General features: G+C 49.5%; 1 protein-coding gene and 1 long non-coding RNA gene across 2 annotated transcripts in view; one reads left to right on the top strand and one right to left on the bottom strand.

Annotated features, from left to right (window-relative positions):
* LOC144754153 (E3 ubiquitin-protein ligase TRIM39-like) overlaps positions 1-2,883 on the top strand; it is a 91,412-nt gene extending 88,529 nt beyond the window's left edge. The window contains exon 7 of the mRNA XM_078641734.1: positions 549-2,883. Coding sequence (XP_078497860.1) covers positions 549-583 — 35 coding nt within the window. The 3' untranslated portion in view covers positions 584-2,883. The remainder of the gene's footprint in view (positions 1-548) is intronic.
* LOC144754161 (uncharacterized) overlaps positions 1-21,565 on the bottom strand; it is a 638,643-nt gene that overhangs the window by 435,121 nt on the left and 181,957 nt on the right. The gene's annotated exons all lie outside the window — the stretch shown is intronic.

The raw sequence follows: 21,565 nt of genomic DNA, 5'->3' as shown, positions 1-21,565 counted from the left end.
GGTGCTCCATAAGGTTAAATGTGTGTTGGTGCCTCTCATTTTTCCATGCAGAGTGGTCAGGGCTGGCAGAATGTTTTGTACAAGGTTGGGCTTCGCCATGTCAGGGGTGGATTTACTTCACCATAGAGGGTGAATGGCACTTGCTCCTCTGGCAGATCTGCATGTATGCTAGCATGTTATTTAGAATTTAAACAGAGTAAGCATGTTTTTGCAGAGGACGAGACAAAGTGACATGCACAGATTTTTTCTGAGCAAGAGGCCCCTGGTTGTGGCCTGTTTTGGGATGGCTGGTGGTGTGCAGAACAGTGACTTTTTCACTGGAGGTTGCTTTGTTGGTGTGTTGTGTCGAACGGATGAACAGAAGAGTAACATTCAACGTGGATAACATATCAGGGGTGAAATTGATTAACAGAAGGAGAAAGGTTTGAGGGTTCCACTGCTCTTGTGGAAGGTTAGGTAGAGTTGTGTGCATTTCAATTATTGCTTTTAGAGTAATGCATGTCCCTGAAATGAGCTATGACTTTGCTGACACTTTATCTTGTTTGCAGTGAAGGAGGTTTCGAAGTTTGGCCCTAGGACTTGAAGAACAGAAGACCAAGTTGCCACAGGTCATCTGGTCACTGGGGCAACGGGCACGCTGGAACTTGTCGAACAATCTGTAAGAGTAAATACTAGATGAACCTACAACAGGCTTGATGGGAGTTTAAAAATTGTCAGGCCAGAAGAAAGGGGGTGATACAGATGGTTTGGAACTGAGTAACAAGGACTTCATGCATTTTCGATTATCTTTGATTGACAGGGGCTTATCAGCTGTTGCCATTGCTGGAAACCAGGGAGGTTTGTCATTCATGTGAAATTATTTAGGCATATGACCCAGCGGCTAGGGAACTGGTGAGGCGAGTACTAGCGGGTTGGTCAAAAGTGAATGTAAGAAAATCTAAGCTATGGGAACCAATTCCATTTCACTTGTTGACGAGGTTAATCTGGGTGTTGGGGTTTTGCTGTTATGACAATTTTGAAGTTGAAATCTTTTGTCTTAACTTGTTATGGATGTTTTTATGGTGTCTGAATTGTTGGGCTCAAGGAACAGGCCAGGTGTAAAAAGATAAGAGGTGGGGATGGAAGATATGTTTTTGAAAATATGGATTAGGCGTCACAAAACAGACCAGAGACTGCTAAAGAGATGATTTGTGTTGAAGACTGGGCTTGTGACAGAGGCAGGCGGACCTTTGACACATTTTACAATTTCCAGATGGGTTTAAGAGATGAGGTTGTTAACTCTACTGATGGTGAGAGAGTGACTGCGGCCAATCTTTTGGGAATATTGGGAAAATCATTGGTTTACTTGGGATTGAACGCAAAGGGCTTTGGCATGTGCTGTTTTCAGACTGATGCTGCATCTGAGGCAGCAATGTCTTCAGACTGAGGACATAAAGAGGGTTGAGAGAGGACGATCCAGGTGTTGTGAGCGGTACATATACGGGAGTAGAGTTATCTGTTTTTTAAGGCATGATGGGCTTTAGTTATAGGGGCACCTGATGCTGTTACTGGCTGAGCTATTAACGGGCATAAAATGTCCAGATTTACTAATAATGCATTTAGGGGAGAATGATCTGTGCAGCGATTTGGTCTCGCTCTGCTGAAGAAGATGAAAGAGGACTTGGTGAGGCCGAAGGACCTTTGGGGCTGCGCGTGCATCGTATGGACTGAATTTATTCTAAAAACGGTGTGGTGGGATGACGTGGAACACAGCGCATGGACAAAGGCAGACACAAACTGAACAGAGCAATGAGAGGTTTTTTGTGCAAGCATGGGGATAACATTTTAATCGCGTGTGAATATTAAAGAAGTAGACACCATGTTATATTGCTCAGATGGAGCGCATGTGTCTATTTTGGGAAATTACTATTATTTTTGGGATTAGCAGGTATTGGTTGCAAAGCTGTTGAGCGAAAGGGTACAGTATTGAGCATTACAGGAACAAGCTTAAGGTCGGTGTTTTTGTACTAAAGGGAGTTGGGTGGTGGGGAAGGAAAACTCCTTACCATAGTTTTACTGGTTGGCTGTATTTGGGAGGATGGTGAATCACAAGCAGGTGTATCCACCCCTAAGGGGGAGCACAGCTGAGGGACTGCAGTAGAAGTTTGGGTGAGTTGGAGCTGGTTAAGGTGGGGTATTTTTCTCTGCACACAGCTCAATGCTACACATGAAAAATAATACAAAGGTACAGCGGTATATAAAGGTTCTGCAAACAGACACTGAGTTCATAATCGGAGGAGGGAGCAAGCAATTGGGCCGTAAACGGAGGAGGGAGCAGGCACTGAAGCCGGAACCGGAGGAGGGAGCAGGCATTTAGGTCGTAAACGGAGGAGGGAGCAGGCACTGAGGGTGTAACCGGAGGAGGGAGCAGTCACTGAGTCAGTAAACGGAGGAGGGAGCAGGGACTGAGGCCGTAACCGGAGGAGGGAGCAGGCACTTAGGTCGTAAACAGAGGAGGGAGCAGGCACTGAGGACATAAACGGAGGAGGGAGCTGGCACCGAGGCCGTAAACGGAGGAGGGAGCTGGCACTGAGGCCGTAAACGGAGGAGGGAGCTGGCACTGAGGCCGTAAACGGAGGAGGGAGCTGGCACTGAGGCCGTAAACGGAGGAGGGAGCTGGCACTGAGTCTGTAACCGGAGGAGGGAAAAGGCACTTAGGTCATAACGGAGGAGGGAGCAGGCATTGAGTGAGGCTATAACCGGAGAAGGGAGCAGGCACCACCTGCCTACATGGCAGACAAACATTTGTTCTGGACAATGACCGTATTTGTGTTGGACATCTTCTTATTCACTGTGGCACGCATACTGCATAACTATAGTTCAAATAAACATTTTGAACTTTTATTGTGTCTGTCAGATCTTATTCTGGACTGGTACAAGTGTGAGAACGAAAGGGTGTGTCCTGTAACAGCGATTCCTGAGAGGGTCAGGAGTGTTGTGATTTGGGGTGTCTAATCACTTGTTCCTCTGTGAGTAGGAGGGCAAGAGACACTATAGCTAGTCAGTCCCGGGCTCATGGGTACTCGTATGGTAGGATGACTCAGTCCCTGCCTACTAAGGTTCTACGATCCCAAGCATAGTTTTGTGACTCCGAAGAATACCTGCAACACCGCAAACATTTGGGCCTCATGCTCAAACCCCTTCAGGACTAACAAAGAACTAAGGATATTATATTTCCATTGAGACTCGTGTATGCACGGACAGGTGATGAATTATGGTGCTAAAGTGCAGATTTTTAAAGTGTGAGGGTAATATGACTTTACAGATGACTAAAAACAAGGTTCTTAAAACTAGCAAACTGAGAGGTTTGGGAAACATACATAAATGAGGCAGGATTGTCAAAAAAAAATGCCTTCTCCATAAAGTGATACTTAAAAAATGAGATAGGATTGTTGAAAACATGCTGTCCCAATAACAGAAAATCTAAGAAGAATGCAGAGTTACCGTATGAACTTGTGGATCTCTTAGAGCCTGTTGTGCCCAACACCAATGCTATATTACCATCTATGCCAGGGTTCCCCAAGGTCGGTCCTGGAGGGCCGGATCCAAGCCAGATTTAGAAGATACCCTCAGTTATCTAATTGTGGATATGCTGAAAATCTGGCATGGATCCGGCCCTCCAGGACAGATACTGGAGAACCCTGATCTTTACCTGTAGAGGTTGAGTATTTTTCTCTTCTCAGGGTTTTTTCAGCATTAAAGTCCATCCACAAGTGAGGACCTATTTGCCTTCACCCTAAAATATACACAGTACACTTCCTTCACTGAGTTTCCCAAGGTCAATGCCCAGGCACTAAAGAGAGACTTGGGCCACCTATACCTGGAGGGAGGTAGCATCGTCTTGCAGTACACTGTTGTGACATCTTCAGCCCTTGCAGCCTGTGAAAAAGACATTGTAGCCCTCCTGAGCAACCTTCGGGAGAGAGAACACAACTGATTCATGGTCCGAATTCCAGAGCTGCTGCCAAAAAACAGGTGATTTCTCAGAGTTATGTGATTTCCCAAGTTACAAGCAGCAGGTCACCTGACAGAATGACATTGATTCAGGGCATGCAGCCCCCGTCCACCAAGAAAGGATTGATGTCCTTCCTGTTAATGATGAACTACTGCCACCAGTGGATCCCTGAATGCAGATGTTATGATGCCATTTTGAGACAGAGTATGCTAAAAGATGCCCCCAACAACATTGTATGGACTAATGAACTTTCAAACTGTTTCAAGAAACTGAAAGAGACATTATGTACTGTCCCAGCATTGGGGCTGCCTGACTACAAACTGTCCTTCTATCTCTGTGTCAGAGCAAAATGGCATTGCAAGTGGTGTGCCGGCACAGCTTAAAAGACCTGTGGGATACTAAAATGTGACTTTGCCTTCAGCAGTGACTGGGCGTCGGCAGCTGTGATGGGGGCGAAGACGGCTACTATTGTGTCGACCTATACTTGTATTGTGTAGGTGCCATATTAGGTACCGTGGTTGTCATCTGGAGCAACACAACATTTTTCTGCTGGCAGGCACACAGGTTATGAGGTCAACTTTTTTTTTTTAAAGCTAAGATCATCTTTAAAAGTTACACATCTGTTAATTTGGCAACAGTGCTACCTGCAATAGGTTATTTTGATGAGACCCCTAAGCATGTCTGTGTTGAGATTGTAGAAAACTGCATCACACCAAGACCAGATTTGCAACAGACAGCATTAGAAGAGGCAGTCGATGAGACATACGCTGATGGTTTCTCCAGCAGACTGATAGCAACCCCTGCTGCGTAATTAGTGTTTATTACAACAGTTGACACCATAGTTGAAAGTGCAGCTCTGCCATCTAGTACATCGGCCTAGTAAGCTGAGCTGTATGTGGTAACAAGAGCCTGCGTCCTAGCTGAGGGGAAACTGTTAACATGTACACTGACCGACGCAATGCCTTTGGAATTGTCGATGAATTTGGCCAGCTGTAGCAGTATCGGGGTTTCATAACAGCAGTAGGGCGTTTCATTCAAAATGGCCCTTTAATCAAGCACTTGTTATAAGCAATACTACGACCCAACGGGATAGCAGTAAGGAAAATGTGAAGCCCACACAGGAGTTAATACCAAGATAGCCAGAGGTAGCGCCAGGGCTGACACTCCAGCAAGAGAGGGCATGTTACAAACAATACAGATGGTGCCTTTAATGAATAAAAGCATTCCAACAATTCAGCTCATTGAGAGACAATTGTTGCCAGCTGATGTGAAGGAAGCACAAATGTCTGCTACAGCAGAAGAGCAGAGAGCATGGATTGATACTGGATGTGAGCAGAATGATGAGGGATTGTGGGTATACCGGGATGAGAGGCCTTTGGCCCCAGGCAGTATGTTCCCTTCCTTTACAAGACTTGAGCATAGACCCACTGATTATTGCACAAGGGGGAGTTTGGTGAAGGTGCAGATATATTTTGCTTCCCATTGAATGACTTTGAGTTTTGCTGTTGTGTGGATGTGTTTCCGAAATACGTCGGGGAGTTCCCACAAGGAAGAGAACCAGCCACGATCGCGGTACACTTCATGATAGCCATCACTCTAAGGTTTGGGGTCCACTAGGGCATAAATAGCAATAGAGGGGTGACTTTTTGGCTGCAGTTATGCAAAAGATATGTGACTGTTTGGGAACAGAGTGGAAACTGCATGCCCCATACCACCCCCAAGGTTCAGGCCTGGGGGAGAGGATGAACTGCAAAAGAAACTCTGGAATCACGGTGAGAAAAAATAAAAGATGTTTCTCTTATTTCTAAGTGGACTGGTCCACAGACGGTGACCGGATGCCCTTAATGTATCAACGAAACAACATGCAGAGCTGCACCAACAACGCCTGAGATGAAGGTACCAGAAATTGATGATCATATGTCATCAGAGGAGCTGCACAACACACCAGACAAGGAGCGGACAGGCCAGACAATTCCTAAGATCCATGCTGAGGGCCCATCATAAAGTGTCACAGGAATGGTGACACAAACTGACGCTCTTTTTTAACTATATTCTTTATATTTGGTTTTTATTGCATACATGTGATAGGACAACATCGTTACTAATTGAAATTTACATAGAAGCTTGTACATTCATTTGGATACATCATAGCTGTGGACATTGTTCTAGTCTTCCATATTGCTCCAAAAAGTTGCTCTTGTTTTAGTCTATCATAAAGGATGTCGCTTCACCGTAAATATTACAGCAGTATTTGACATTGATGAGTGTAAAACTCAATTCTGCAATGGGCAGTATAACAAAACAGGGGAGTGGAACAAAACTGGGGTTACACTGTGTATGAAGAAATGTATGGTTCTAGATGTAGACGAGCATTGCTGACAGTTTTAGTTTAATGTTACTATGAAACAGGCCTCAAGAGTGTGTGCATTGGTAAGGTTTTAGCCCTGGTGCTCATATATGCCCTTTATCCGTGCCCTGCGTGCTATGAGCGATGAGATGGCCATCCTGCTGAATGAGATTCCTCCTGAGGGGTTTGTGGGGAGTTTGGTATTAACTGAGGGGACTCAGCGGGTGGTGTGGTATGCTTGAAGGTGTGTAACAGTGTTGTCCACTGCATGGAGATGTGGCGTTTCCGAGTGCCTCGGACTTCCTCACATCATAACGCATCTTCCTTCGATGCTCCCCACTTTATAACTGCTCCCCTCCTGGCAGCAAGAGAAGGTCCCCCTGGGGTTCTCCAGTGCATGGCGATGCTCCGTTTGGCTAGCAGGATAGCCAGAGCTGCAAATCGCGTTTATACTTTGTGTAGTTTACGGCGCTTGAATATGCCTAACACACTGGCTTCCCATGTTACAGCATCTACGAGCCCTGTCACCGAGCGCAGTGTGGTGTGTATTGTGTTCCGATAAGATTAGTGTCAGATAGCTCCAGAACATGTGGAGGAACGGTTGCGCTAGGTTCTTGACATCTCGGGCATACGTATAGTGTGTTCGGGAAATATAGCTGGAGATTTTCTGTCACCAGATACACCCGGTGTAAAATAAAGTACTGTATATTTTTGAATCGGTAATTTCGGGATACTCTTTTGGGATACTCTAAAGCCTGTTCCCATTCCTTGTCATGGAGTGGCCTCTGAAGCTCAGTCTCCCATTTGTCAGTTTCTATTTTTGGTAAATTCTGGCGGGGTTTTTTCAGTGTTTCCGTGATTTCAATACCATAAAAAACAGTGGTTATCTGTGGTTACCAATTGTCGCACCATAAAAAATAACCGAAACAGTGTTTTTCCGGTGTTTATGGAATGTTTTGTTTTTATTATTCCTTTCTGCACTGATAGTGCATGGTATATAGACAATGAATGTACTGTGTATATGAGGTCAAAATACAGTTTTACAAATCAAACTTAATGTAGTACACCATACAATACTTCTTCAGTGAGTCTTTGGTCATGCGTGCTCGCTCTGACCTTCCCATGTAAACTTTTATCTGTGAAAAGGCCCTCTGAACATTGGCACTTGAGACAGGCAACCCCTTAACAGCCCGTACACAAATGAAAGTAATAGCCAGCTCTTTTTTTAATTCTTTGCTCTTCTCCTTTCATTAAGTTCAGATCATGAACCCCTTGTATCTCTACGCAGCTGGGTCAGTATCTCTGTCTTAAAGATTGTTGCCTTCATTCTGTGCAGCTGCTCCAAACCTCTGGGGCCAGAGTGGTGTTCGGACCATGCGACTCCTGCCTTATCTTCACTCCTCTAGCTTCCTGTTAAGCAATGAGTGATTTTCAAACCCCTTATTCTTGGTACATAAAACCTTAAATGTTTTTTTGCACGCTCCCCTCAGATTGTGAGTAACCAGGTACCAGCACCCTCAAGCTCTCAAGTCATGAAATCCCTGTATCCTTCAAATCTCAAAGGTGAGGCTAGCCGTGCTAGGTGGCTGGGCCTTCTCGGTGATGGCAACCACCCACTGGTGTGAGACCAGGTTTCTGAACTTTCCTGAAGCACAAAAGGACTTGCTTTATCTTTTTAAGAGAAGCACATTTTTTTTACCTCTTAGGACAATGATGCCGTCTGGTAATACAGCGCTTGGCAAACACCTAAAGACAAATACCTATTCGAGCATCCTATAGAAGTCTTAGAAAACTGTAAATTGAATTATTTCAAACCAGGTTTCTATTAATACATTTGACACCAATTGTATTACGAAAGCAAAGGTAAATCTCTGGGCCTCTGAGAAGTACAGGGAGACAATGAGCTGACACGATGGGAGTAGGAGCTCTTTATCCACTGCCATATTTCATGTTTCTAACAGTAATACATCATCATTGAGGGCTGGGCTGACAGGGATTGATGCATAACTTGTTCAAGGAAGATTCAGGCTTCACGGTCTCTTGTTATTTAATGGCTGATGGGGAAAATATTCGAAGTGGAAGGAATAGTGCGGAAGCAAGACTGATACATTCCTTGGCCTCTCAACAGAGAAATCACTTCCACTGCATGAATAATAATTAACTTTTCCCTGCCAATCCAACCCTTGCTCACTTTTGAATGATTACCCCAGGTAACAATGCAAAGAGCCCTGCATGCCCATTCCATTATTGGCCTCTTTCAGTGGCGTGTATTCTGAATGCCCATGCCATCTTTGACATCTTTGCTGTAATAATAGATATGTGGCAGCACCATTCAGAAACGGCATCACTGACACAAACATATTTCACATTGAAGGTTTCCAGATCGTTCCTCGGTCCCTAAGCATGGATCCATTCCTGGGATTTCCTTTTTTGTAAACCACGTTTATCAAGCGTATTAGTGACTGCACCATGCCTAGATGCTCGTGTTATAACATTGAGCTTTAAATAGAAACATGGTTCATCTCAGCACGGGGCTCAGAAGCAGAAGTAAAAAATAAAACGTTTGACGCCATTGATGATATGCGAACTGAAAGGGCGGAAACACGGGTGTTGCTAGACATGGGGGTAACAGTGTTTTTGTTGGAGACCTCATTTCGGAAGGTGCGTGATAGCCTGAATACTTGTGATTAGACCTGGGACAAGGGAGGAGGAGGGAAGTTACATTAAGGGTATATGAGCCCACACGTGACTATGTGATTGTTAGGAATGTTAATAAGATTTAGGCAATCGTTCAGTACGGAATAATTGTATGCACTCATGGGAAACGCACAGAATGCACATTTGATTGTATGGTGGTTACTGTAAATGAATTTAACCTGATATGTAAAAAAGTGATTTGGTTATCTAGTAGCGCATTGTATGTTAATATTTGTTTAATTAACTTTTACAGTTACCCCTGACGAAGGGCCCCTGGAGGCCCGAAATGCATTGGGTTGTAATAAACTGCTTACAGATGAAACATGCCTTCAGTGCGTATTTTTTAATGAAGAGGTTCGGATGGCCCATCAAGGATATAAGAAATAGTGGCAAATTGGCATTTCTTGCTCGTGGATTTATCAGATTTAACAATGACTAAAGACTCGAAATAATGGAACATAATAGGATTAAATTGGATGGACAGGTAAACATTTTTGCAATTGCACAAGCGACAGTGCCATGGTTTGGGGCACTGATTCAGTGCCCTGCTTTAGTGATTCAATGTTACACGTGTCTTAGGAGCTGGGCATGTAACCATCGAGCACGCATATCTAATAATGAAGAGGTGGACTAATTGGATGAAATAGGTGTGCAGCCTACTCCCCCCATATGTTGGCAGTCACAAAGTGAACCTAGTCTGCAGCTCTGATCCCAGTTTGGAGGTACTAATGGTTGTAATACCGTCTGCACACCATAGCAGGTCAGTTTTCGCCCCTCAGTAGTTCTTCAGTGATAACGGTGAACTACCGACAAAAACAGCCTTTTTTGCCTCTCCCAGAGCACTCTCCTGTTGGCACAATTTCCTAGAGGAAGGACCTAGTGTAAAAAGAGGGTGCAGAAATCATCAATCAGTGAAAGCTATTTCTATTCACAAAGTGAAAAGATGGGCACAGGATTCATCTCTGCACAATTGTTCACATTTGGACCCAGGGCTGGCTCTTGGCATGGCATGGGCGAGCTGGGCCGAGGCGCCCATCTTTAGAGGGGCAAACAGAACTATTTGCATAAAGGTCCAGCAACACCCCTTACCGTGACTCCAGAGGCTTGGTTGAAAGAGCTTTCAAACGTTCTTAACGTGCTGCTATCGATGTATTTTTAGCACCCATTCAGCCCTTCCCTTGGCTCGAGCGGTGTTGTTTAAAGTGCTTTCAACTGTTCTTTACGTGCTGCAATCAATGAATTTTTAGCACCCATTCAGCCCCTCCCTTGCCTTGAGCGGTTTTGTTTAAAGTGCTTTCACCCGTTCTTAACATGCTGCAATGTGCAATCGATGTATTTTTGGCACCCATTCAGCCCCTCCCTTGGCTCGAGCGGCTTTGTTTAAAGTCCTTTCAACCGTTCTTAACGTGCTGCAATCGATGTATTTTTAGCACCCATTCAGCCCCTCCCTTGGCTCGAGCGGTTTTGTTTAAAGTGCTTTCACCCATTCTTAACATGCTGAAATGTGCAATCGATGTATTTTTGGCACCCATTCAGCCCCTCCCTTGGCTCGAGCGGCTTTGTTTAAAGTCCTTTCAACCGTTCTTAACATGCTGCAATCGATGTATTTTTAGCACCCATTCACCCCTCCCTTGGGTCGAGCGGTTTTGTTTAAAGTGCTTTCAACCGTTCTTTTTTTTTTTTTTTTAAACCTTTATTGAACTTGAACAGTTTACACAGCCATAGACCTACAACCCAGTGGGCCGGCCGCGACATCAGCAATGCAAGTGTGGATCAACAGGGTAATATCGCCTATCGGCCGTTATGCTCGGTGTTCTGTTAATTTACAGCATGGTAAAGGTGCATAACTCGCGGCAGCATGCAGCTCTATGTAAGTTTGGTTTTCTCTTTTTTAAACTTAAACAACATAACATTGAGTAAACCACATTTAGGTCATCATTAGAATAAGTAATTAGCACTACTCGTACCTGGAGAAACTCCTGTTAAGGCCACAGTGTGAACAGTCTGAGTGGCGACCGAGGCCGCGTTACCTGTAGTGGGAGAGCGGTCCTGCGTGCCCATTCCTTCCGAGGCTGCATACTTTGGGAACCACTCGCTTCTGCCCTCTGCTTCACAATCCCTCCCTCTCTATCCGTGGCATCTCCCTCCCCGTCACATCTTATGGGTGTCTTTAGTCGTCTTCCCCCTCCTCATCTGATGTCAGTGTGTCTTCCTCCGGTAAGGGTTCACAGATCTCCCCCCTGTATGTATTCCACGGGAACTATATCTTGTTCCATTTCCTTGGGCAAGCCCGGCTAGCATACACAGCCCTTTCTGTTATCATCACCCTGTCCACATTGATACACCATTGCGATTTCGTTGGCACCTCTACCGCCCCCCACTTTTGCGCTATATCCCTCTTTGCAATCATTATGCCTAATGTGACCCACTGCTGTCCATGTCTGGACAAATCGTTAGGCCCCCATACATTCAGCAAGCACTGCCGCGGCTCCGGGACCAAAGAGGTTGCCATCGTCTGTGATATTGTGCGTAATATCCGCTTCCAGTATTCCTTAATGCGCGGGCATTCCCATATCGTGTGGAAGAATGTGCCCTCCTCCCCACATCCACGAAGACTGTATGGGTGCTGTGCACGGTGTATGAGGTGCAGCGTCGTTCTTGTATAGTATACCCTGTGCAGAATTTTTAATTGTACAAGACGGAATTTAGCCGAAATTCCGACTTCTCTGGGTGACGCCAGCGCTGCATTCTATTCATTCTCATCCATAGCCTCCACTTCTCCCTCCCATTTGTCTTTCAGTTTAAGCATGGGGTCTGGCAAGTTATTAATTAATTTGCGGTACACAAGGGAGGTAGCCCTTTCCGGCATGTAGTCCGTAAGAAGGCGATCTTCGAGCGGAGAGGCCTCTGGGAGTTCTGTCTCGGGGGGATGGCCGTGAGCAGCGCGTGCCGAATCTGAACATAGCGGAACAATTCCCGAGTTCCCAGCTCGTATTGCTCCCTCAACTGATCAAAGGGGACCACCGTGCCTCTTTCCCATAGATCCCCTACCGTGGATATCCCTATGGTATCCCAATGGGAGAAGCCCTTGCTACATCCCAGGGTCCCCAGAGCGCGGGAGTCCCACAGTGAAGTAAGTTTGGTTAGTCTTCCTTTCCATCCCAGGGCCGACTGCGCTGTGTGCCACAGCGCTGTGGTCAGTCTCGTGGGTCCCGTCAATTTGTACATTTTTCGCCGGTCGTATAGAGGGGCCAATAAGGCGTTAGTGCCCAACTGCGCCCTGTCCGCCTGGAATGCTGGGTAGTTCTGGGGGGCATGAAGCCATTGATTTATGGGTTTCAACTGCGCCGCCCAGTAATACAGTTGCAAACTAGGCAATGCAATCCCTCCATCATACCAGCTTCTATGCATTTTAGCCTGTGCAATGCGAGCCGGGCGGTTACTCCATAGAAGGCCCGCCACCAACGCCGATACCTTCCTGAAGTAGCCTGATTCTACCGGGTATGGCGTATTTTCTAGAATATATAAAAAACGGGGCAGTGACATCATCTTATAGAGAGCTGCTTTACCCAGCATCGTTAGGGGCAGCCCTGCCCAAAATGCAATGTCTTGTTTAAGCCTCTCTATGGGCAGTGTCAAGTTCTTCCGGGCAAATTCCGAAGGGACCATGGTGACATGGACTCCCAAATATTTAAAGGAGGAGCCTGCCATCTTTAATAGGCAATCCTCGTTCAACACCGGAGCCGGGCCCTTCAGAACATATAGTTCGATTTAGTCCAGTTCAACGTGTAGCCCGAAACTTTCCTGAGGTCATCACAGAGGGTCAAAAGCGCCGGAACACCACTCCCTGGATCTGTTAGGTACACCAGCATATCGTCCGCATATAGTGAGAGGCGGTCTTCCCACCCCTCAGCCCAGGATATGGCTTTCAGTAATGGGGTAGTCCTAATCAGGTTCGCTAAGGGTTCTAATGCAATTGCGAAAAGCAACGGCGACAAAGGGCAACCTTGGCGTGTGCCTCTTTGTAACGGGAATGTTCACGAAATGTGGCCATTTGCTACCACATGCGCCACCGGTTTAGCATAGAGTAGCCTGACCCACGCTATGAACTTGGGTCCGAAACCCAAACGCATCTGGACCTCGAACAGATAGTTCCACTCCACCAAATCGAAAGCCATCTTCGCATCAAGTGCCAGTATGACTGCCGGTTCGGGGATCGAGTCTGCCCTGGCCAGTACTCCGTGCACCCTGCATCGCCGTGTTTCTGTGTGGCATGAATCCGGATTGATCGGGATGTATGAGGTTAGGCAGGTGCGCCGTCAGCCGGGTAGCCAGGAGTTTGGCCAGTATTTTGACTTCCGCGTTAAGCAGAGAAATAGGGCGGTAGGAAGTGCATTCCTCCGGTGGTTTCCCAGGTTTAGGGATTGCGACAATAGTCGCTATCCTTTGGTCAAGAGGAAGCTCGCCCAATCCCAAGCAGTCTTCATACATAGCCAGTAGGTGGGTGCTCAAACTCTCCGGCGTGGCCTGGTACCATTCCATCGGGATACCGTTCGGTCCCAGCGCCTTACCGGGCTTTAACTCCAGTATGGCCATCTGTATTTCCTCTGTAGTGATGTCAGCGTCTAACTCCGCCGAGCTCACCTGCTGAAGTGTTGGTGTTGGGATAGAATCTAGTGCCGCCCTGGCCATATCGGCCGAGACTGCCCCGCCCGGTGTATATACCTCCTCAAAGTGCACTGCCAGTGTCTCCACTATCAGTTTGGGGCTTGTGTGAACCGCCCCTTGCTTATCTTTCACTCGTTGGATACCCCTGGAGCTCCCTCCCCTTTTATCTAGCCAGGCCAGCATCCTACCCGCCTAAATCGTAGATCCTGTGCTGTGTGTCTGTAATTTGCCCCCGCACCTGATGACGTAAATGTTCCGCGTATAGTTGTTGTTGGATGTGTAGGGTATGGGACGTGTCGGGCCCGGGGCGTGCCTCGTGTGCTGCTGTCGCATCCCGCAGTGCCAACTCCAGTCCGGCAAGTTCCGTCTCCCTTTCCCGTTTGTGACCCGCGATCGAGGCTATAGCCTGGCACCTGAGCACCGTCTTATATGCCTCCCATAAAGTTGCTGCGGAAGGCACTGACGTCGCATTCTCAGCAAAGTAGTGCGTCGTCACTGTCTTCAGTGCCTTCCTGACCTTGGGGACCTTAAGGTACGTGGCCTGTATGGGGTAGATGCACCTACGTGATTTTTCTTGGGTGGAGATCGTAAGGGTGACTGCTGAGTGGTCCGATATGCCTCTAGGGTGAATGTCTACGGTGTCTACTCGCTGTATGCCATCTCCCAGTGTGGACAGAGGAATGGAAGGTGTACTGTCTCTCTCGGGTTGGGTATGCCGCCATATATCCACCAGACCCATGGCGGTCAGAAAGCGTTGAAAGCGGGAGGGGCCACCTGTCGGGGCCACCTCCGGGAATTTGTCAAGTTGAGTGTCTACGGTGGCGTTAAAATCGCCCCCAAGTATCACATCTCCCTCTGGTAGTGTCAAGAGGAAATCACTAAGTGCCGGCAACATGACCGAGTGTAGCGCCGGGGGGATGTACACCGAGACCACATTAATGAGACGTCCCTCCCATTGTCCCTGCAGTGCCGCAAAGCATCCCTGTCCGTCCACCCTGGTGCCCATTGGTATGAATTGTGAGGATTTCCTGATTAGTATGCCAGTTGCCCTGGAGCCAGAGGTGAATTCGGAATGTGCTAATATGCGATAGCCCCTCCTGTCAAGTGCCTTGGTCGCCTCTCCCATTAAGTGTGTCTCTTGGAGAAGTGCTAGGGCGGGCCCCTGTCTTTTCAATGCCGTAAGTACCAGTCCGCGCTTCACCTTATCCCCCAGCCCTCTTACATTCCACGTCAGAATGCGGAGTGGTGCACCCCGCCTCCTCGGCCCCTCTCCCTCTGTGCTATGTACATCGTAATCGGCCATGGAACATTCTGCGTTGTAATGTAATTGTACTATTCCCTGTGGCACACACGTCCCACCCTTTCTCGACAGTCAAGCTGTGCAAGCATCCATCCGTACATTGTGACACTATTCGTGGTTTTCTAACAACTATGAAACATCCCCCTAACCGCTCCCCCCTCCCTGCCTCTCTGCTTAACGGACCTCCAACTGCCCGCCTCCCCAACTGAGCAGAGCGCTTTACCCTTCCCTCAACCAAAGTACTTGCGTGTGGGGGGAGAGTGTCTCCCCGGGCTGGCGGCCTCCCTGCACTCATTCAGGCCCCCCAGGCCAGCGTCCAGTCGCAACCAGTACTTAAAAGAAATCAAGTACAAGAATCGGCGTCCGACCCCGCACCGGGAATTCCGGTTCATTCTCTTCCTCCGGTCCCAGTAAGTTCCTGCATCGGTGACCGGTCCATGCCCCCTCTGCCTGATGCGTGTGACCCGGCCCGGCTACCATCTCGGTGTCCGTCGGTCGATCTGTTCGATCTTCGGGGAGGTCCTGCTGTTCGCCAACCCTCGAGCCAATCCCTGGCCGCATCTGGAGTGTCAAAGAACCAGACTTTTTTATCGGCAACCACCCGCAGTCTGGCCGGAAAAAGCATCGAGTAAGGCAGTTCTTTTTCTCGCAGCGTCTTTTTCACCTCAAGGAATGTCCTCCTTTTTCGCGAGACTTCCGCTGTGTAATCCGGGATAAATGTTATCCTGGAGTTCTGGATTTGTACAGCCGGCGCCACCCTAGCTGCCTGTAGTATGGCATCTCGATCTCGGAAATTGAAAAGTCTTGCTAGAATTGGTCTCGGCGGTGCCCCCGGTTTCGGCTGACCACCGGGTACCCTGTGGGCCCTCTCCACGGAGAAGAAGTGCAATAGACCTTTCGGATTGAGCTGGTTTTTAATCAAGTCCTCCACGAAACGGTCCATAGCCCCTGTAGTTTCTGACTCCGGAACCCCAAGTATTCGGATGTTGTTTCGGCGAGATCGCCCTTCTTGATCATCCAGCTTCTCCCTGAGGACTTTATTCTCGGCTTGCATTTTCTCCATCTCCACTTGTAGGTCCGAAACATCTTCCACCAGGGATTTGGTCACTACATCCATCTGTTTCACCCGTTCATTCATTTTTTGGAAATCTGCACGTATCAAGGTCACCTCCGTCGCTGTTGCCCCAACCGTCGCCTGCACTTGTGCCAGGGCACTCATCACATCCTCTAACGTGGCCTTCTTCACTCCCTCGCCGTCCACCGATTTACCTGCGGACTTGCGTTGGTCCCCCAACGGGGGGGGGGTCTGTTTGTCATATGCAAATTTGTCAAGTTTGGCTTGTGTGGAGTTGTGTTTGGGGCCTCTGCCCGCCATGGTCGTGACCTCAAATTAGTTCAACCCACGAGTGGCGTTGCACTGTTCACTCTCCGCCTGCTTTGCGTTGTGGCTGCCGCCCGTCACCGCGTGTCTCCCTTGACGTGCTGAGTGCTGTGGACAAGCCGGGACCCACTACCAGTCTTGGTTTGACTTGTCTATTACGTGAATGGGTCAAGATGTTGGTCCCCAAAATGGCGCCCAGCCCCAGATCGCGCTTCTTGTCATGCGATGAAGCGTCAGGATCGCTGTTCACTTGCCCAGCCTTTGCAAGCGTCAGTGTGGTAAGCCAGAGTGGTATTATAGGCAGTACCGCTGCACTTTGGGCCCTGACTCGTTCTTTCCGGTTGGCGTGCGGGCCTTTCGATGGGTTGCCAGGAACCCAGGCAACACTCCCTCAGGGTGCAGTCCGTTTCTATGCGCACCAGTTTAACCGCTGCCACGTTGTTGTCGTACCTCTTCATTGCCCAGGGGTCTGAGTCTTCCTGGCCCCTTGGAACCTGTCTGCACCAGCGTTGGTATGCAGCCTTCACCGCCTCCACAGTACCCCAGCGCACTTAGGCAGCTTACTCCGTTGGAAAGTGGGCCCCTGAAGTAGCGTAGCGCTCTCCGCCCCAACGCTACCCTTCGCACTCTGTGCACGCACCTGGGGATGTGTGCCTCGGGCTACCAATGTCTGTCTCTCATGCCGCCGGGGCCACTGCTGTTGCGTAGGGGGGCAGCGCCATTACTCGCCTTCCGGCTGCCGCTTCTGTCTGTGTCGTCGCCTCCCGCCGTAGGATCCCACCGCACGGTCTCTGTCCCAGGCAGCCTTCAGTATGTGTGGCTCCTACCAGTCGCTTAATGGGCAAACGCCGCCTCTGCGTTGTTATGGGTGTCTCGTAGTCCGGCGCACTTCCGGCCGTCAGTCCCCGCCGAGGTCGCACTTCCGCCCGGTCACCTCTGCCACTTCAGCCCATTGCTCACTGGCCGGTGCTAGGCCCCTGCAGTCGCGTCGTCCGTTTGGTGGAATCCGGTGCTCCGCCGCCGTGAAACTGCTTCTGGAGTGGTCGCACGGTCACCCGACCCAGGACGCCTCTTCTGAGCAGTACAGTGCCCGGATAAGTATGCGGATTTTAGTGGGAAGCCGCCTTACACCAGGAGCCTCTCTATTCTGCTGCCGCCATTGTCGGCTGCTAGCCACGCCCTTTCAACCGTTCTTAACGTGCTGCAATTGATGTATTTTTAGCACCCGACCCCAAAACCACTCTCAGAGGAACCCTCATCTACAGACCCCCGGGACCACGCTCACACTTCAGCGAGGCCTTGCAGACTTCATCAGCCAGCTCGCCCTCGCCTCCCCCGACTACATCCTCCTAGGAGACCTCAACTTCCACCTGGAGAACAACCAGGACAACAACAACACCACCGCCCTACTTTACAACCTCGCCAACCTCGGATTCAAGCAACTGGTCAACACCACCACCCATTACGCCGGCCACACGCTCGACCCCGTCTTCTCCTCCAGCAACCACATCTCCTTCAGCCACACCACCGAGCTCTACTGGACCGACCACAGCTGCGTACACTTCAACTTCAGGAAAACAACGACCCACCACCGCCCTCAACCAACCCCCTGAAGATGCTGGAGCAAGATCACCACCGACCAACTCACCACCTCCTTGAGCCTAAACCCTCCCACCAACACCACGGACCCCAACGAAGGAGCCCGCAACCTCACACAGTGGATCACCGACTGCGCCAACACCCTTGCTCCACTGAAAAACCCTCCCAGCAACCTCAACAGCAAGAAAGCCGCGTGGTTCACCAACGATCTCAAAGACTCCAAGAAATCCTGCCGTGACCTCGTGAAAGCCTGGCGCCACAACCAGTCAACGGAAAACATGACAGCCCTCAAGAACGCCACCCGCAAACACCACCAGCTGATCCGCACCACCAAAAGGTCATCCTTCAGAGAACGACTGGACAACAACACCCACAACAGCAAGGAACTCTTCAACGTCATGAAAGAGCTCTCCAACCCCAACGCCAGCAACAACGACATCACGCCTTCTCAAGACCTCTGCAACTCTCTGGCCACCTTACGGTGAAAAAAGATCGTCCACATACACGACAGCTTCGGCGCTCAGAACTCGTACCCCACCACCGAACCTACACCCCCCACTACCACCCTGTGCGCCTGGACTCAGGTCAGCACGGAAGATACCACCCACACGATGAACACCATCCACTCAGGCTCCCCAGCCGATCACTGCCCACACCACATCTTCAACATGGCCTACTCCATCATCGCACCCAAACTTCGGGACATCATCAACAACTCCTTCATATCCGCCACCTTCCCGGAGAGCTGGAAGCACGCAGAGATCAGCGCCCTCCTGAAGAAACCCACCGCAGACCCCTCAGACCTCAAGAACTTCCGCCCCATCTCGCTCCTCCCCTTCCCTGCAAAAGTCATCGAGAAAACCGTAAACAAACAGCTGACAGCCTTCCTGGAGACAAAAGGCTCCCTCGACCCATCGCAGTCCGGATTCCGAGCGAACCACAGCACCGAGACCGCCCTCATCATGGCCACCGACGACATCCGGACCCTGCTGGACAACGGAGAAACCGCAGCTCTCATCCTGCTTGACCTTTCGGCCGCGTTCGACATGGTCTGCCACCGCACCCTGACAACCCGCCTCCGCCACGCCGGGATCCAAGGAAAGGCCCTGGAATGGATCACCTCTCCGACAGAACCCAAAGAGCCCGTCTCCTGCCCTTCCTCGCAGAAGCCACCAAGATCATCTGCGGCGTACCTCAAGGCTCCTCGCTCAGCCCCACCCTCTTCAACGTCTACATGAGCACCCTCGCAGCCATCGCACGCAAGCACAACCTCAACATCATCTCCTACGCCGGCGATACTCAACTGATAGTCTCCCTCACCAATGACCCCACCTCCGCCAGAGCCAGCTTCCAGGACGGAATGGAAGACATCGCAGACTGGGTGAAGCTCAGCCGCCTGAAACTGAACTTAGACAAGACGGAAGTCCTCATCCTCGGCCCATCCATCTCTGCCTGGGACGACTCCTGGTGGCACCCTGCTCTGGGCCCCCCACCCAAGCCCACGGACCACGCACGCAACATGGGCTTCATCCTTGACTCCTCCCTCACGATGGCCAGGCAAGTTAATGCCATTACCTCCTCCTGCTTCACCACACTCTGCATGCTCCGTAAGATCTTCCGCTGGATCCCCACTGGAACCAGGAAAACGGTCACCCAGGCCCTCGTCACCAGCCGTCTGGACTACAGGAACGCCCTCTACGCTGGGACCACTGCCAAACTACAGAAAAAACTCCAGCGCATACAGAACGCCTCAGCACAACTCGTCTTGGACATCCCCCGAAACAGCCACATCTACGCCCACCTGAGGGACCTGCACTGGCTCCCCGTCATCAAGAGGATCACGTTCAGACTCCTCACCCGTGCACACAAGGCTCTCCACGACATGGGCCCCAAATACCTCAACAACCGCCTCACGTTCTACACGCCAACCCGCCAGCTCCGCTCTCCCAGCCTCGCCCTCGCCACCGTCCCACGGATCCGCAGAACCACCGCCGGAGGAAGATCCTTCACCTACCTGGTGGCCAAGACCTGGAACACCCTCCCCACCCACCTACGACTCACCCAGGACCATCTCTCCTTCAGGAAGCAACTCAAGACCTGGCTTTTCGAGCAGTAGCAGCCCCCCCCCCCCCCAGCACCTTGAGACCCTAGCGGGTGAGTAGCGCGCTTTACAAATGTTCTTGATTGATTGATTGACCCATTCAGCCCCTCCCTTGGCTCGAGCGGCTTTGTTTAAAGTGCTTTCAACCGTTCTTAACGTGCTGCAATCTATGTATTTTAAACACCCATTCAGCCCTTCCCTTGGGTTGAGCGGTTTTGTTTAAAGTGCTTTCACCCGTTCTTGACATGCTGCAATCAATGTATGTTTCGCACCCATTCAGCCCCTCCTTCGACTTCAGCGGTTTTGTTTGAAGTGCTTTCAACCGTTCTTAACGTGCTGCAATTGATGTATTTTTAGCACCCATTCAGCCCCTCCCTTGGCTCGAGCAGTTTTGTTTAAAGTGCTTTGTACTGTTCTTAACTTGCTGCAATCAATGTATGTTTCGCACCCGTTCAACCCCTCCTTTGTCCTCCCAGTGACCCCTCACCCTCTGCCGCCCCTGACCTGTCATTAGGACGCGCTGACGCATTTTCATCAGCAAGGGCCGCATGTTTCCTCCCGCCAAGGGGGCGATTGGAGCAAGGGCCGCCCCTGTGCACTTCTCAAATGAGGCCATTAGTGCCTTTCAGATGATGCAAATAAAATCCCCAAATCAGAAATAGTACTGGATAGTGAGGGACCCTGTAAATATGTGACCCTGCTGCTGTGCCGGTTTTCTCCTAATTAATATACGGCATTTGCCATATAAATTAGCATCTGCTGCATTATAATTTGCAGTTTTTAACACATTTTCCATCTTTCTATTTTCATTAGATTTTTTTTAACGCTTCAAAAGTGGTGCCACACAGTGGTAGATCCTTTGCACAGGTCACAAGGTCGTGCACTTTTCAGTCACTGCTTGCTGTGTTACGGAGTTAAGCAAGTACTAAAACTGTAACATCTTTGCTGATATCATACTAATATGTGTTAAAATACGAAAATAAAGAAAAAAGATTGCTACCAAAAGTCCGAACATCATCCACACTGTTTGATCAAAATGTGAGCCTTTGTGGCCAGTGGCCATGTTAAGACAAACCCTGCTGGTTCACAGCAGTGCTGGCCTTAAAGACCACAGTGACCGCCGGGAAGACTTCTAATGAAGATTTAGGAATCTGATTTAAATGTGTCATTGGATGAAAGCACCTGCTGAAGTCCTGCGATGAGGAAGAAACATGTAGGTGGATTTTCCAGCATTATTCCTGGATGAAATATCAGTGAACTGGTCAAAAGGACAAGGTAGGAGATTGTGTTGCCTCCTCATTTTAGATGCCCGCTTTGGACTCCCGTCTGCTGGGAGGTGGGGCTACTGCTACAGCACCGACTGGGTGCCATAAAACACACCGCATCAACCGGGGATGCAGGGCCGGACTGCGAACCAGAACTGGCCCTGGCAAAGTGCTTGGCCGGCCCCCGGGGGGTTTTGGATGCGGCTGAGCAGT

This window comes from Lissotriton helveticus, chromosome 5_1 (genome assembly GCF_964261635.1).
Source record: "Lissotriton helveticus chromosome 5_1, aLisHel1.1, whole genome shotgun sequence".
Classification (NCBI taxonomy): Eukaryota; Metazoa; Chordata; class Amphibia; order Caudata; family Salamandridae; genus Lissotriton; species Lissotriton helveticus.
The sequence above is the reverse complement of the archived record's forward strand: the minus strand, read 5'-3'. Positions and strand labels throughout refer to the sequence as shown.